The 16,003-nt window shown below is 43.9% G+C and overlaps 1 protein-coding gene across 1 annotated transcript in view; it reads left to right on the forward strand.

Annotated features, from left to right (window-relative positions):
* SUSD1 (sushi domain containing 1) overlaps positions 1 to 16,003 on the forward strand; it is a 258,455-nt gene that overhangs the window by 209,429 nt on the left and 33,023 nt on the right. Inside the window, exons 22-23 of the mRNA XM_075825598.1 lie at positions 1,224 to 1,314; positions 6,865 to 7,111. Coding sequence (XP_075681713.1) covers positions 1,224 to 1,314; positions 6,865 to 7,111 — 338 coding nt within the window. The remainder of the gene's footprint in view (positions 1 to 1,223; positions 1,315 to 6,864; positions 7,112 to 16,003) is intronic.

Consider the following 16,003-nt stretch of genomic DNA (forward strand, 5'->3'; position numbering starts at 1 on the left):
ACAATTTTTCTGGCATTTCCAACAGCATCAAAAACCGCTATAGTTGCTAAAATATAACTTGCGTTTTTCATGAAGTTTTGAGTGGCATTTTTGGTGGCATATTTTATTTGGTGCTATTTTGTACATGCTTTTTTTCTGGCATTTTCGAAGTCCTATAGAGCCTGTTAGAAAAATGGCTGAAAAAACGCCATACCTAGAGAATGCTGGGTTTGGAAAAAAATGCCACTGACCTCAAAATTGCCTAAAAAAATGGCACAAACCAAAACGCGGTTGTGTGTAGTGCATTTGATATTTTATGATAAACTTTAATGTAACATCTAGCCGAACTAAAAAACGCTGCAAAAACACCATTAAAAATGCAGCAAAACACTGTGTGTGAATCCGGCCTAAGAAATGAGTGAATTCAGTGTAGTAATAAACATGCAATTCTAAAGCAAGGACTGTTATAAGCAAAAAAATGTCAAATATAATTTTATGTGAGCCATCGATGTTTACAAAGTGACTAACCAAATCACATTACTTATCAGAAGCATTTTTGGCGTCTGTTATCATCAATGTTATAAAAACAGGTCTATTATGATTACATTTGTTGCTATTACAGTTTGCGGCTCTGCCAAAAATGGCACAGCAACTAATTGTACACTAGATGGCGCTGTGTATTAATACAATCTATATGAGCAAACACAATATAATCTTTTGGAAACAATGTTAAAATAAAGTATCATAAAACTGTAAAAATATAAAATATCGACATATGCACGACAAAATACAGCAAAAAGTTTGGTTTCAGAATGTCAGCAGTCACTTTGGTTTTTTGCATGATGCAGTTTCAGTGAAATAACCGCAGTTGTGACATGCCGTCAGGAGACCATAACTGCTATTTATGGCAGTCTTTAGTCTGACAGAAGTAGACAGGCAGTAAATGGGCAGAAAGTGAAGCGGCATAATGCATTAATGAATACTGTAAAGAGAAAATGTTATAACCTTGTGACATCTACCACTCAGTGGGACTACTTGGCAAGTACCCATATTATCCCGAGCTGTTGCCAATAATACTACTGTTGCTGCTGTAACTTTAGAGGGCATCTACATACAGTTATGCAGACATGAGACATTGAATTAATTTAACCAACAAAGTTCATTTTCCTATGATCTTGGGGGAAATTGTTTCTACTTTGTCCATGTTTTCTTATAAATCCTAGTATTATGTTATCTATTTTCAGATTCCCCACTTCCTAAACTAAAAATTGTGCCACCTTACAGAGAGTTGCCAAAAATTAGTTTTCAGAGAAGTGATAGAAATGGACCAATCAGGTAAGTGCCCTTCCAACTTTATAAAAAACAACAACACTTTAACGTATTTTTCAACTATGCTGACTTGCACAATCATATTATAGAAGCCTATTTTATATTATCTAAATGCCAAGGGCATGAGGCTCACACTGGACTTATGGTCTTGACATTTTTTACACAACAAATTTTTGGGAGTTGTCGTTGTCAGGTTTCCGACTGAGGATTAATTTCCTTGAAAAAAACTGAAATATCAACAAGATGAATGAACTGCTGTTTGTGTAATAGTGACTTTTAGCAAACATGGAGAAGTCATCCTGACTGTAACCCATAATCCAAGGTTTTTTTGTTTTTGTTTTTTTTTTGGTCTTTTTTTTGTCAGTGCCAGAACAAGGAATGCAATGCTAGCACAGACAGCCAGTCTATAGTCAAGCAGGTCAGATCTTAATGTGCTGCTATTAAAGTGAACCTCCACCTTTTATATGATGGAAATGCATTATCACCAATGCCCTTACACACATCCATTACTTGAATGACTTTCTTTATGATCTTTACGAGAGATTGGGCAATGCGGAGAGCAGGAAGAAATTAAATAATACCCCACTGTTTTTCTCCAATGCACTATCATGAGACAAGAGCTGTGGCTTATAGCAACTTGTATTCTTTCAATAGAGTAGCACATTTTGACAGCTCCTCTCCTCTCTCCAGTTTTTATTGTGCAGAGAGATGCTTCTCTCCTTGGTAAATATGTTTTTTCATAGTCATACTTATCTTCTGTAGTAACATTTTATGTGTGGACCAGGGAGACCTCATTAAAGTCACATATTGTAGGTTCGTTGTAGCTGAACTTATGCCCACAGCAGCACTAAAGAGTGCCCCACATGTATTGGGGAGGATTCCACTATTAGCTAGTAGCTTCTTCCTGACCAAAGGGTACATACTTTTTGCTGCTGGATTAGGCCTTATTCAGATGGTTGTAATGCGGTTTACATTTTAGCACTTGTCCCGGCCCAACCATGCGTCTAATGACCCGAACTAATACCAGAATGATCTAAAAAGGATTCTAAAATGTGGCCACGTTACGGCCAGCTGAATGAGATCTTAGGGTATGAGTACCCACCATTAGCAATGTTACATTTTTATTCTTTATGCCAAGTTTAAAGTTCGTTTTTTTCCCCACCTTTTTGTGCCTCAGGGCTCATGTGAATGGACTCACCTCATAGAAGCACACAGGCTGCAATGCCAATTTGTAGTGTGGACCTAATTGCAGTTCATGTGCGTCTGTTTACCCAGCAACTCGTGTTTAAGGTCAAAAGGGAGAAATATAAGGAAAGGTCTTCTCTATTTAATTCTGGTTGAAAAAAACTGTCCTGAAGCAGCACTGTGTGAACAAGACCTTAGTTTATTTAAGTTTGCTAACTATGTAAGCTTTTTTTTTTATAGTAAAAGAATACATTCTTGAGCTTAAAATGGAACTCAATGTGCAATATATTAGTTAATGTCTCACAGTTCATGATACATGTCTCTAATGGTACTATACTTTGCTATATACTTTAAAAAAAGGCACGAACTGAAAAATGCTGCCCTATGTGCTGGCAGCATATTATAGTGCAGTGATTCTCTGGTCCTTATAGCCAACCATATGTAGAAAATCCTAGCACACACCCTTTGCTTTATGTTATGTTGTCTTTATTTCATTTATTTCATATTGAAATAAAGACAACATAAAGCAAAGAGTGTGTGCCGGGATTTTCTACATATTATCGTGGGTTTATCACCCTTCCAGGACACCACACTATCTATGGAGTGCCGACCTATTTGATTTCAGTACTTATAGCCAACGATGTCATGTCACTAGTCCCGCAGCCAGCACGTGGGGCATGGTTTGCTGGCACACTGCTCTTCCATTGTTCACAGGGGCGGATTGGAAAATTAAAGTGGACCTGGAAAAAAATCTTTGTACGTGGGTCCAAATTGTCAGGATGCAGGGCCAACAGAAATAGGCAGGGCCAGCAAACCGTTAGCCGAATATTTGCCAACTTTCGAGAAGGGACATTAGAGAGACTATGAAAACTGGAAAGCAAAGTGGCGACGCACAACATTTTTTCCATATTCCGCCCACGCTTTTATATAGGAAACACCCCCAACCTACAGCATTTGAACCGCTAATAATACATATGAACCCCCTTCAGACCACAAAATGAATACAGAACACACCAGACCCCCTAAGAAAAAAAACAGACCATACATTAGACCTCCTAAAGATTTGGCCCCATCACTGCTGTTTATACAGGCCCCTTGTATGCCGACCCCAGGACAGACCCACCTATATACAGACCCCAGACCACCCTGTATACAGACGCCCCCTGTATTCAAACCCCAGACCAGATGCCCTAGTAAACAGACCTCAGACAAGACCCCTGTTGTATACAGACCTAAGACAAGACCACCCTGTATACACACCCCAGATCGGAGTGCCTAAATATTTTATACTTTATATACAGACCCTAGGCCAGACCCCCCCGTATACAAACCTAATACCAGACCCCCTTGCAAACACACCTCAGACCAAACTCCCTGAAAACAGACTCCAGACCTCCCCTATATATAGACCCCATATCTGACCCCCCTGTATACAGACCCCAGACCAGACCCCCCTCTATACAAACCTCATACCAGGCCCCCTTGCAAACACACCCAGACAAAACTTTGTGTATACAGACTCCAGGCCTCCGCTATATACAGACCCCATACCAGACCCCCTTGCATACAGAACCCAGACCAGACCCCCCCTGTATACAAACCTCATACCAGATCCCCTTGCAAACACACCCCAGACCAAACTCCCTGTATACAGACCCCAGACCTCCCCTTTATACAGACCCCATAACAGACTCCCCTATATACAGACCTCAGACCAGACCCCCCTGTATACAGACCCCAGTGCAGACCCCCCTGTATATTGACCCCAGACCGAACCCCCCTGTTGACAGAACCCAGACGAAACCTCCCCTGTTTACAGACCCCATAACAGAACTGCCCTTTTTACAGACCACCCTGTTTACAGAAACCATGGCTATTTTAACAGCAAGTGGCAAAGAGGTAGAATATTGGAGACACTTGACTGCCACACTTGGTGCTCAACTATGTCAGGCTGATCAGTGCATGCCCCTAACATGTGTCCCATCTCCCTCTGGTGCTTCCAGACTGTGCTCAGCCTGGCTTCATCAGTTGGCCCAGTGTCCTGTTGCACTGCCAGCCTTCTGCCCCATTTCGGACTGTGGCTGCAGCTCTACTCTCCATGCTGTCCTATCCGCGTTCAGCCACCTATGACCCTTTTAGCGTGTTCCAGCCAGCCCCACTTGCTACGCACACGCATCTTCCTCCTTCTTTATGGTGGCCCCTTCTCCTCTCCTTCTCCATTCCCCTGCACTGCTGGCAGTGAGTACTGTCTCTGCCTGGGACTTGACCTACTGTTCTCGGACGCATTGTTTAAAAGTTTACTTATGCAGCTCCTAAATTTTGATTGGGAAATTCGGCCCAGGGTCCGACCGGCCTACCGGGATTTCTCCCGATAGAGCCAACACCCAATCTGCCCCTGGGTGTTCATCACCGTTGTGTGCTTGCCGGTGCTGAACACAGGGAGAGAGAGTGGAGCTTCATTATACTCTTGGCAGCGCTGATCACCAGGTGAGAGAGCAGTGCTTCATTGTTTTGTTGCTGCTGAACACTTGGCAACCACACAATGCAGCACTACATTGTTCAGTAACTGCTCTGTAAAAGAAAAACTTAGCAAAAGTTGTCAGCTCTCTCGTCTATGTGTACTCCCCAATCTGGTGTTTATTTGCTGCGGTTTCTCCTATGTGAATCCCCTCGAGTTGCTGTTCGGTAGCTGTTCTCACTCCTGTGTGCAAGCTGGTGTTCAGTAGCCACGGTCTCTCCTTTGTGCACCTTCCCAGCTGGTGTTCAGTACCTACAGTTTCTCCTATGTGCAAACCCCCACCCAGCTGGTGTTCAGTAGCCGCGGTCATTCCTAAGTGCACCCCAGCTGGTGTTCAGTACCTGCGGTCTCTCCTTTGTGCACCTTCCCAGCTGGTGTTCAGTAGCCTCGTATGCACAACAGATTGATAATCTTTGCTATGAAAATCAGGGACAAGGGTAACACTAAAATGTAGGTTTATGTCACATACGTGGTAACAGTTTGTCTTATATGACTTTCATGTTGGCATGGCACACTGAGTACTTTCCTATCTGCTGGCAGCATGTTGTAGACCCGAGCAAGAGGAGCTGAGTAGATTGATGCATAGTGGTAAAATATTCAGTTTAACTTGTAATTTATTGATAAAAATTCCATCTGGGCTTGTGAGTTCAGTGGGCGGTTTCACTCAATGATTGACAGTCTTTTTTTTTATTAGCAGGCTTAGAAAGATAACTGTCATTTACTGAGTAGGACCGACACTGGACTCCTAAACCCATTTATTCTGTATATTTTGCAACAAAACAATATATCAATCTGCTGAACTCCTCCACCATAACATGCTGCCTGCATATAGGACAAAAAGTTCATCATGACAAGTTCACTTTAAGTACCCCTAACAGCTCATATCTTGAGGATTTCCTCTTACACAGGTAATTTAATTACTGTCATTGCATAAGAGTGTATTCACACAGGTCAGTTGGGAGAGCAAGAAATTGCACCCTAACTCATTACCACATGTGTTGCCTCGATGAAAAATTCTCAGATATCATAGAGGGGAGCTAGCTTGAGGAGTCACTGCAAAGAGAATCTTCCATTCTGGATGACTTGACGTGACCATGTATTACATTTTCGTCCATTCATTTGAATTGGAAGTGTGTTGCTGCATTTATCTGCAGTGGCTGCTGCAGTCAAAATGTGTGACTGTCTACTGCAATCACCAGGGGTTACAGCGGCCAGACCCATGGCAGTCATCTGATCGCTGAGGCGACTGCATTTAGAAAAGGGATTGTCCATATGGTGGGTGATAGTTGAGGACTGACGTTGAGTAACGTTGTTACAAAGTGAAGGACACTAGCCACAATAGTGTATTTTTTTTCATTAAAGATGATCCAGCAGGACATTGTATATTCAGAGCTGCATCTATCAGCATGCTCTATGCAAATAGGCGCGTTTCAAGACGCTCACTATTATGTGATTGACAGACGTTTTTTTTAACCTTCTATGTATAGCATATAATGTTATGTAACGTTAACACTGGTAAAATACAGTAAGGCCTTGTTCACATCTGCGTTGGAAGCTCCGTTAGGAGACTCCATCGCAGATCCGGCCGAAGATACCCAAAATACCGGTAAAACCACGGACACCCCCACGTAAACCTGACAGAACCCATTAAAGTTAATGGTTTCCATCGGCCGCCAGTGGTGTTCGTCGTGCAACGGATCCCGGCACTTTCAGTATTTCCGATGTTCGGCACCTCTGACGGAGCGGAACAATGAAAAACTGAATGCTGGTGTGAACCAAGCCTTAAATTCACTACTTTTTGGTAGGGTGTACAATGAATGTTTCTTATCATATTTAATATTTTTTTATTTCAGTTCCTACCAGGTGTTTGTGATCCAGTTGATCCGCCGGTGCTCCTTTAAATGTGAATTTTTGGAGGCTGTCACGTACTTTAATAATATATCAAAGACTCAAGGATATGTCACTGCTGAGTTTTTCCCTGTAGATGTTTCTGACCATCTGGAGTTTCCTGTTGGGGACAGACAATATTATGGAGAATTCTACAATGCTCCTCTAGAGCGAGGGAAGGATTACTGTATAATATTACGAACTATAACAAAGGTAAGTCTGTTGTAAAATCTGATTATGTTCGAAGATGTCGTTTAGAGTCCATCAAATAATGATGTTATATTACTTTAAAGACATTTTTATAAAGCTAAATCATGGCTCATTGTGGAACGAGCAAGTTAAGGTTTTTTTCTCCATCGGCGAAGTAACTACTAGATTTGGCTCAAGCTCACAAAAGCCATTGTTGCACTATAAATTGTTCTTTTCAGGACATATCTTGGTTAGTAGCATATGTTTGCAATATAATATGGCTGCTGAAAGAGGATAAAATACTTACTGTATTAACAGAAATTAGTTGGATACATTTATTTTGTACATTTACAAAGCAAAGAGGTTAACAAAAATGGCATTTCTACGGAAACCTTTTTTGATATTCAAAAATATATAAAAATTTCACAAATGGGATATTCCATTCTGGAATTCCAAATTCTCTCATGTACATGGTCGTATTGCTCCTTCATACAACCTCAGAGTAGTGTATGGGGCCCGTTTGCCTCAGATTTCACACATATACACAAAGATATACAGATGTTTATTTTTTTTGTTGGACTTCGTATGAATTGGACAGGAAAAAAAAATCATGGCATGCTTTATCCCACTTTTCTGCTTCTAGTGGAGAATATCTTCAACATATGGTGAGGTATGGAGCACCATGCTGTGTGCCACTGTACAGCACTTTGACGTTTGCATGAGGCTGTACTCCGTAGACTCAAGATAAGAATACAGGCTTCCATTTATGGCACCTGGTGTTTTGCCAATGGACTGTAAATAATGTCCTAAAAACCTTCTGTTGTGCCTGCAATTAAATGACAGAAAATGGCTGCCATGATTGACAGTAGAGGTTCTGGTTAAGTGTCCTTATCTAATCTTAATTAGCATCTGCTTCACTTTAAATAGTTAAAAAGGATGACTACAAAATTGAAGAAGTGATGACAATATGTAATGAATGACACAGTTACAGAAGTGGTCAATTCTTTTAATTAATATGACCTACTTTTAGCCATAAGTATGGAGATTTTTATAAATTTAACCAGTACAGTTAGGTTCCACTTACACGGCCCGATGGGGGCCGTGTAAACGAGCGTCGATCAATGAGACCGCTCGTTGATTGGTGCTCGTTTGCTCCATTCACAAGGAGCTCTGTATGGGGACGAGCGCTTGTTACTATGATCGCTCGTCCCCGTACATTTCTTACACAAGGAGATGTGCTGCCAACAAAAATAATATTTTCTGCTGCATAAACTATACATTCAGCCGAAGCAAGTGATGGGGGTAGGGAAACGGACAAGTGAGCCCTAATCTACCCGCCACTCTGTCCCTGCCTACTTGCAACGACCCGCCCTAGTCGACGGGGTACAACTGGGCGGCGGTCCCTAGGCTCAGTAAATGCACGAGACAAACAGACAAGGGTACACAAAGCTAAGGGAAATGGGGCAGTTGCCCACGGCAACACCGTGAGCAACAAGAGTGGTGAACGAGCCGAGTCAAACCAGGAGTGAACGAGGTACCAAACGCAGAGCAGGAGAGTAGTCAGTAAGCCAGGGTCAGTATGGAGCAGGATCAAATAGTCAGAAGCTGTAGCTGGGCCAGGAAACCACACGAGAAGAATCACAAGCAAAGGAGGAACAGGAAAGGCAGGTATAAATAGACAGAGGGCGGGAGCTAGCTCCGTCTGGCCAGGCTGCGATAGGCTCTCCCGCTCCTAAGCCTGCCATCCTGAGTGGTGGAAGATGGAGTCAGTCTCAGAGACATAGACTCAGGTGCAGACTGATTACCTATGGGCGTATACACAGAAGTTGTGCCTGGCAGATCCTTTACAGTACCCCCCCTTTTATGAGGGGCCACCAGACCCTTTCTAAGTGGACCTGGTTTATTGGGGAAACGAAGGTGGAACTTCCTGACCAATACCCCAGCGTGAACATCCCGGGCGGGTACCCAAGTCCTCTCCTCAGGCTTATATCCTCTCCAATGGACCAGGTACTGGAGGGAGCCTTGGACCATCTTGCTGTCCACAATCTTTGCCACCTCGAATTCCACCCCCTCAGGGGTGAGAACGGGAACAGGAGGTTTCCTCGAGGGAGCAAAGGACGGGGAGCAGCGTTTAAGGAGGGAGGCATGAAACACGTTGTGTATTCGAAAAGATGGGGGCAACTCCAGTCGGAAGGAGACAAGATTGAGGACTTCAATGACCTTATACGGCCCAATAAACCGGGGAGCAAACTTCTTGGACGGGACCTTAAGGCGCAAGTTCCTAGACGATAACCACACCAGATCCCCGACCATAAACAAGGGGTTAGCAGAACGTCTTCTATCAGCCTGAGTTTTTTGTACGCTCTGGGACGCCTCTAGGTTCTTCTGAACCTGGGCCCAGACTGTGCACAGTTCCCGATGAACGACCTCTACCTCGGGATTGTTGGAACTACCCGGTGAAATGGAGGAGAACCGTGGATTAAACCCAAAATTACAGAAAAAGGGGGAGACCCCTGACGAGTTACTGACCCGGTTATTAAGGGAAAATTCGGCGAGGGGAATGAATGAGACCCAATCATATTGACAGTCAGAGATAAAACACCTTAAATATTGTTCTAGAGATTGATTAGTCCTCTCAGTTTGGCCATTAGTTTCAGCATGGAAGGCAGAGGAGAAGGACAGATCAATCTCCAACTTTTTACAGAAGGCTCTCCAAAACAATGAAACAAATTGTACCCCTCTGTCCGAAACAATATTGACAGGGACCCCATGGAGACGCAGGATGTGTTTGACAAACAAGGTGGCTAACGTCTTGGCATTGGGTAGTTTCTTGAGGGGCACAAAGTGGCACATTTTACTGAAGCGGTCTACTACAACCCACACCACCGACTTGCCTTGAGATGGAGGTAAATCGGTGATAAAATCCATGGAGATATGGGTCCAAGGTCTCTGGGGAATAGGCAAAGAACGTAGTAAGCCCGCTGGTCGGGACCTGGGAGTCTTGGACCTAGCACAAACCTCACAAGCGGCGACGTGCGGAGTCATGATTTTCCCTAAGTACCCTTAGCCGGAATTGCAGGGGAACAAACAGCTTGTCCTCAGGAAGGTTCCCGGGAGCTGAACCTTGATCAGCTGCAATTTCAGAGACTAAATCAGAATCAATAGAAGAAATGATTATACCAGGAGGCAAAATACAAGCAGGATCTTCCTCCGAAGGAGGGCTGGCCATGAAGCTACGCGACAGTGCATCGGCCTTAATATTTTTAGACCCAGCCCTGTAGGTAACCAAAAAGTTGAATCTGGTAAAAAATAGCGCCCATCGAGCTTGTCTCGGGTTTAGCCTCCGGGCAGATTCTAGGAAAACCAGATTCTTGTGGTCGGTAAGGACCGTTACCTGGTGCCTAGCCCCCTCCAGGAAGTGGCGCCACTCTTCAAATGCCCATTTAATGGCTAAGAGTTCACGGTTGCCAATATCATAGTTACTCTCAGTGGGCGAAAACTTCCTGGAGAAGTAGGCACAGGGACGGAGATGGGTGAGGGACCTGGTACCCTGGGACAAGACAGCCCCCACTCCCACCTCGGATGCGTCAACTTCCACGATAAATGGCTCCATTTGGTTGGGCTGAACCAGCACCGGGGCCGAGATAAAGCACTTCTTAAGGACCTCAAAAGCCTGGACAGCCTCAGGAGGCCAGTGGAAGAGATCAGCACCTTTGCGAGTGAGGTCCGTAAGAGGCTTAGCGATGACCGAGAAGTTAGCAATAAATCTCCTGTAATAATTAGCGAACGCTAAGAAAGACTGTAACGCCTTCAGGGAGGCAGGTTGGACCCATTCCGCCACAGCCTGGACCTTGGCGGGGTCCATGCGGAATTCATGAGGAGTGAGGATTTGACCCAAAAATGGTATCTCCTGTACCCCAAACACACATTTTTCGGTTTTCGCAAACAGTTTGTTTTCCCGAAGGACCTGGAGCACCTTCCTGACATGCTCAATGTGGGAAGACAAGTCCTTGGAAAACACCAGTATGTCATCAAGGTACACTACCAGAAATACCCCCAGGTAATCTCTTAAAATCTCATTTATGAAATTCTGGAAGACGGCAGGAGCATTACACAACCCAAAGGGCATGACGAGGTATTCGAAATGACCTTCGGGCGTGTTAAACGCAGTCTTCCACTCATCCCCCTCTTTGATGCGGATAAGGTTATACGCCCCCGTAGATCAAACTTAGAGAACCATTGGGCCCCCTGAACCTGATTAAAGAGATCAGGAATCAAAGGAAAGGGATACTGGTTCCTTACAGTGACCTTATTCAAGTTACGGTAGTCAATGCATGGCCTAAGACCACCATCCTTCTTCCCTACGAAGAAGAAGCCAGCACCTACCGGAGAAGTAGAGGGGCGAATGTAACCCTTGGCCAGGCATTCCTGGATATACTCTCTCATTGCTTCACGTTCGGGACACAAAAGATTAAATATCCTACCCTTAGGGAGCTTAGCTCCTGGTACCAATTCGATAGCGCAATCGTATTCTCTATGAGGAGGTAACACTTCGGAGGCCTCCTTAGAGAAAACATCAGCGAAGTCCTGAACAAACTCAGGTAGCGTGTTCACCTCCTCAGGGGGAGAAATAGAATTAACAGAAAAACATGACGTCAAGCATTCATTACCCCATTTGGTAAGCTCCCCAGTATTCCAGTCAAACGTGGGATTATGCAACTGCAACCAGGGAAGGCCTAAAACCAAATCGGACGATAATCCCTGCATCAACAGTACAGAGCACTGCTCCAAATGCATGGAGCCAACAAGGAGTTCAAAAACAGGGGTATGCTGTGTAAAATAACCATTAGCAAGAGGAGTGGAGTCGATACCCACTACAGGGACAGGTTTAGGCAAATCAATCAAAGGCATAGCTAGAGACATAGCAAATTCCACAGACATGATATTAGCAGAAGACCCTGAATCCACGAAGGCACTGCCGGTAGCAGACCTACCACCATAAGAGACCTGAAAGAGAAGCAAGATTTTATTACGTTTCATATTTACGGGAAATACCTGTGCGCCCAAGTGACCTCCCCGATGATCACTTAGGCGCGGAAGTTTTCCGGCTGCTTATTCTTGTGCCTAGGACAGGTGTTCACTTGATGCTTGTCATCCCCACAATAGAAGCAGAGACCATTCTTCCTGCGGAACTCTCTACGTTGTCGGGGGGACACGGAGGCCCCGAGTTGCATAGGAGCCTCCGAGTCTTCCGTGGAAGAGCGAAGCAACGGGACCTCGGGAGGCATCATGGGGGAGTCAGAGGGGAAAACAAAAAAATGTTCAAGTTGTCGTTCCCTGAGACGTCGGTCAAGTCGTACCGCTAAAGCCATAACCTGGTCAAGGGAGTCAGAAGAGCGATAGCTAACTAACAGGTCTTTCAGGGCGTTCGACAGACCCAACCTAAACTGGCACCTTAAGGCAGGGTCATTCCACCGGGAAGCTACGCACCACTTCCTAAAGTCAGCACAATACTCCTCAACAGGTCTCTTACCCTGATGTAAGGTCACCAGCTGACTCTCGGCAAAGGCAGTCCTGTCAGTCTAGTCATAAATGAGTCCGAGAGCAGAAAAGAAACGATCAACGGAGGAAAGTTCAGGGGCGTCAGGAGCCAAGGAGAAGGCCCACTCTTGGGGCCCTTCCTGGAGCCGGGACATAATTATACCCACCCACTGGCTCTCAGAACCTGAGGAGTGAGGCTTTAAGCGAAAGTAGAGCCTACAACTCTCCCGAAAGGAGAGAAAAGTCCTCCGGTCCCCTGAGAACCGGTCAGGCAACTTGAGGTGGGGTTCAAGAGGTGAGGTGAGGGGCACTACTATGGTAGCGTCAGGCTGGTTGACCCTCTGAGCCAGGGCCTGGACCTGTAGGGAGAGACCCTGCATTTGCTGGGCCAGGGTCTCAAGGGGGTCCATAGTAGTGTCAGGGACCAGGGTAGACTAGGTATTTGGGCTTGTGATTATGTAATGATGGGGGTAGGGAAACGGACAAGTGAGCCCTAATCTACCCGCCACTCTGTCCCTGCCTACTTGCAACGACCCGCCCTAGGCGACGGGGTACAACTGGGCGGCCGTCACTATGCTCTGTAAGTGCACGAGACAAACAGACAAGGGTACACAAAGCTAAGGGAAATGGGGCAGTTGCCCACGGCAACACCGTGAGCAACAAGAGTGGTGAACGAGCCGAGTCAAACCAGGAGTGAACGAGGTACCAAACGCAGAGCAGGAGAGTAGTCAGTAAGCCAGGGTCAGTATGGAGCAGGATCAAATAGTCAGAAGCTGTAGCTGGGCCAGGAAACCACACGAGAAGAATCACAAGCAAAGGAGGAACAGGAAAGGCAGGTATAAATAGACAGAGGGCGGGAGCTAGCTCCGTCTGGCCAGGCTGCGATAGGCTCTCCCGCTCCTAAGCCTGCCATCCTGAGTGGTGGAAGATGGAGTCAGTCTCAGAGACATAGACTCAGGTGCAGACTGATTACCTATGGGCGTATACACAGAAGTTGTGCCTGGCAGATCCTTTACAGCAAGTTTCTCTTCTCACTCTACCTCAAGGATCATAGTGGAATTGGGGATCTCTATGATAATTGTTATAGTAATATCATGATGTAAAACTTTTCTATTGTGTAAAAAGAAAATAAAGAATATTGTAATAAAAAAAGAAAAAAGGATTATTAGATTGTAAGACCATTGGTAATAGGGAGTGATGTGAACAGAGACGATCTCTGTTCAGCCCTGCAGAAAATGTTGGCACTATACCACCAATGGGAAATAAAATAAATATTACATAACTTTACAAGAAGGCTATGGAATCCAGAACTGGTTTCTAAATAATTATTTGTTCTTCTTAATTCTGGTAAATACAACTTGCGGTATCATCGAAAGTCAATAGCTAATACATGCCCTGTTTAATGAAACTTCCCTTTTTATATTACTGTGGGGTAGCAGCTAGCTCTGGTTTAGGAACACAGCATAACCATAGACAAATGCATTCTTTTATATTTACACAGCTAAGCCTTGTGTAGTTACTTATATGAAATCACAGGTATACTGTAAGTTATAGAGACAGGATAACTGTTGGGCGAATCATCAGAGTTGTAACTTGAAGCCTTCTGGGCCCCAATGCAAAATCGGTAACTGGGCCTCTACCTACCATGTGGTATTTGAATGACTAGTATAATATTATGTATCAGAGTATCTCATATTGCTACGCCACTGTAAATAATAGTCACAAATCCTCCTGATCAAGTCAATGTGGACAAGCAAGTTCTGCACTCCGAGAAAAGAAAAATCATCATCTGGTTTGCATCACTAGGCATCAACAAAATAGAAGAAAAAAAGTGGCCAATGTGGTTATTTGGACGAGCTCCTTTCAATATACGTCTATAAAAAATAGTATCCCAGAATATAAAAAAATAGAGGGCCAATCCTCCATTTTATCCACCTTTTATTTAAGATAGATAGATAGATATAGTCCTGACCATAAAAGGTGCAGAAGTTGCAACTGGGTCCTGGATCCTGAGGGGGCCAAAAGGAACCACTGTATGAGGAGACCAGTAGATATTGTATAAAGCAGTTCGAATGAAGAACAATGTACAATAAAAGCTATTTCCCTTTACAATCCATCATGAAATTAGCACATGTGTTGCGTGTGCCTTGATCGTTGTACATCAAAAGACATGTTGCCACTATTTTTCAGTGCATCATTCATGCGTTAAGAATGTATAGAGAATGCATACAGTAAATCAAAGGCAGATGTGAGCAAGGCTTCTATTTCCCATTTATAGCCATTGAACATGAATGCTCACTTTTTGTACATTTGTTTAACTATAGTAAAATGCACAAAAGTTTAAAGCCCAAAGAACAAATTATTTAAGACTTTGAATAAAAACAGTCCTTACCTAAAATACAAAAATAAGTATTGGATGAAGTACTGATCGCTGTAAACTAATAAGGCAATGCTCCAAAGGAAATTTATCGGTGCTACTTAGCAAACTGCGCCATAAATGTGACCGTTGTTCCATTTTCATCATATATGTACATCAGGTATAACCTAACACCATTTCAGTAATGTCAGACAAAACTTACAAGAAGGCTTCATACTGCAAAATCTGCCATACGGCGCTATTATTCTACCATCCTGTACACAGAATCATCATGGCTATGCTAAGTTCACATCTCCGCTGAAGGCTCCATCACAGATAACATTTGATGGTCAAAAACGGCCGGAAAATCAGAAGCAGAACGCCTCTAAACATCTGCCCATTGATTCCAATGGGAAAACGGCGTTCTGTTCCGACGGAGCATTTTTCGTAGCGTTTTTTACGCGTAAGTGCAGGTCACTTCTTGGGACGTTTTTGGAGGCGTTTTTCATTGACTATTGAAAAAAGCTCCAAAAACGTCCGTAAAAAATGCCACGAAAAACACTGTGAAAATTGCGAGTGGCTTAAAAAAGTCTGAAAATCAGGTGCTGATTTCCCTTTAAAACAGCTCCGTATTTTGAGACGTTTTTGAGTTTGTGTGTGAACATACCCTCAGAGGGGGAGAGCCGGAAATTTGATCCAGCAATATCTTTTTTCTGGCTATGTTTAATGCCCGAGATATAGCAAAGTTATTTTCTTTTGTAGTGTGAAGAATCTTCGTTTTGCCAAAGATACAGACATTAGGATAATTTGGTATATTAACATTATAAGCTGCCGTTTGTCATCTGCAATACTATATCCCAATATCTATGCAGATTTGGGCATTTCCAGTAAATAAGGTCTCCCGGTATTGTTTTAGAACTGGTAGCAGGGGCATAGCTATAGGGAGCACAGAGGGCCATGGTGTCTGAGTGGACCTATAGGGCCTTCTGCCACAGAAAGAAAACACTAGTAATATAAAT

Source organism: Rhinoderma darwinii, chromosome 1, assembly GCF_050947455.1.
Source record: "Rhinoderma darwinii isolate aRhiDar2 chromosome 1, aRhiDar2.hap1, whole genome shotgun sequence".
Taxonomy (NCBI): domain Eukaryota; kingdom Metazoa; phylum Chordata; class Amphibia; order Anura; family Rhinodermatidae; genus Rhinoderma; species Rhinoderma darwinii.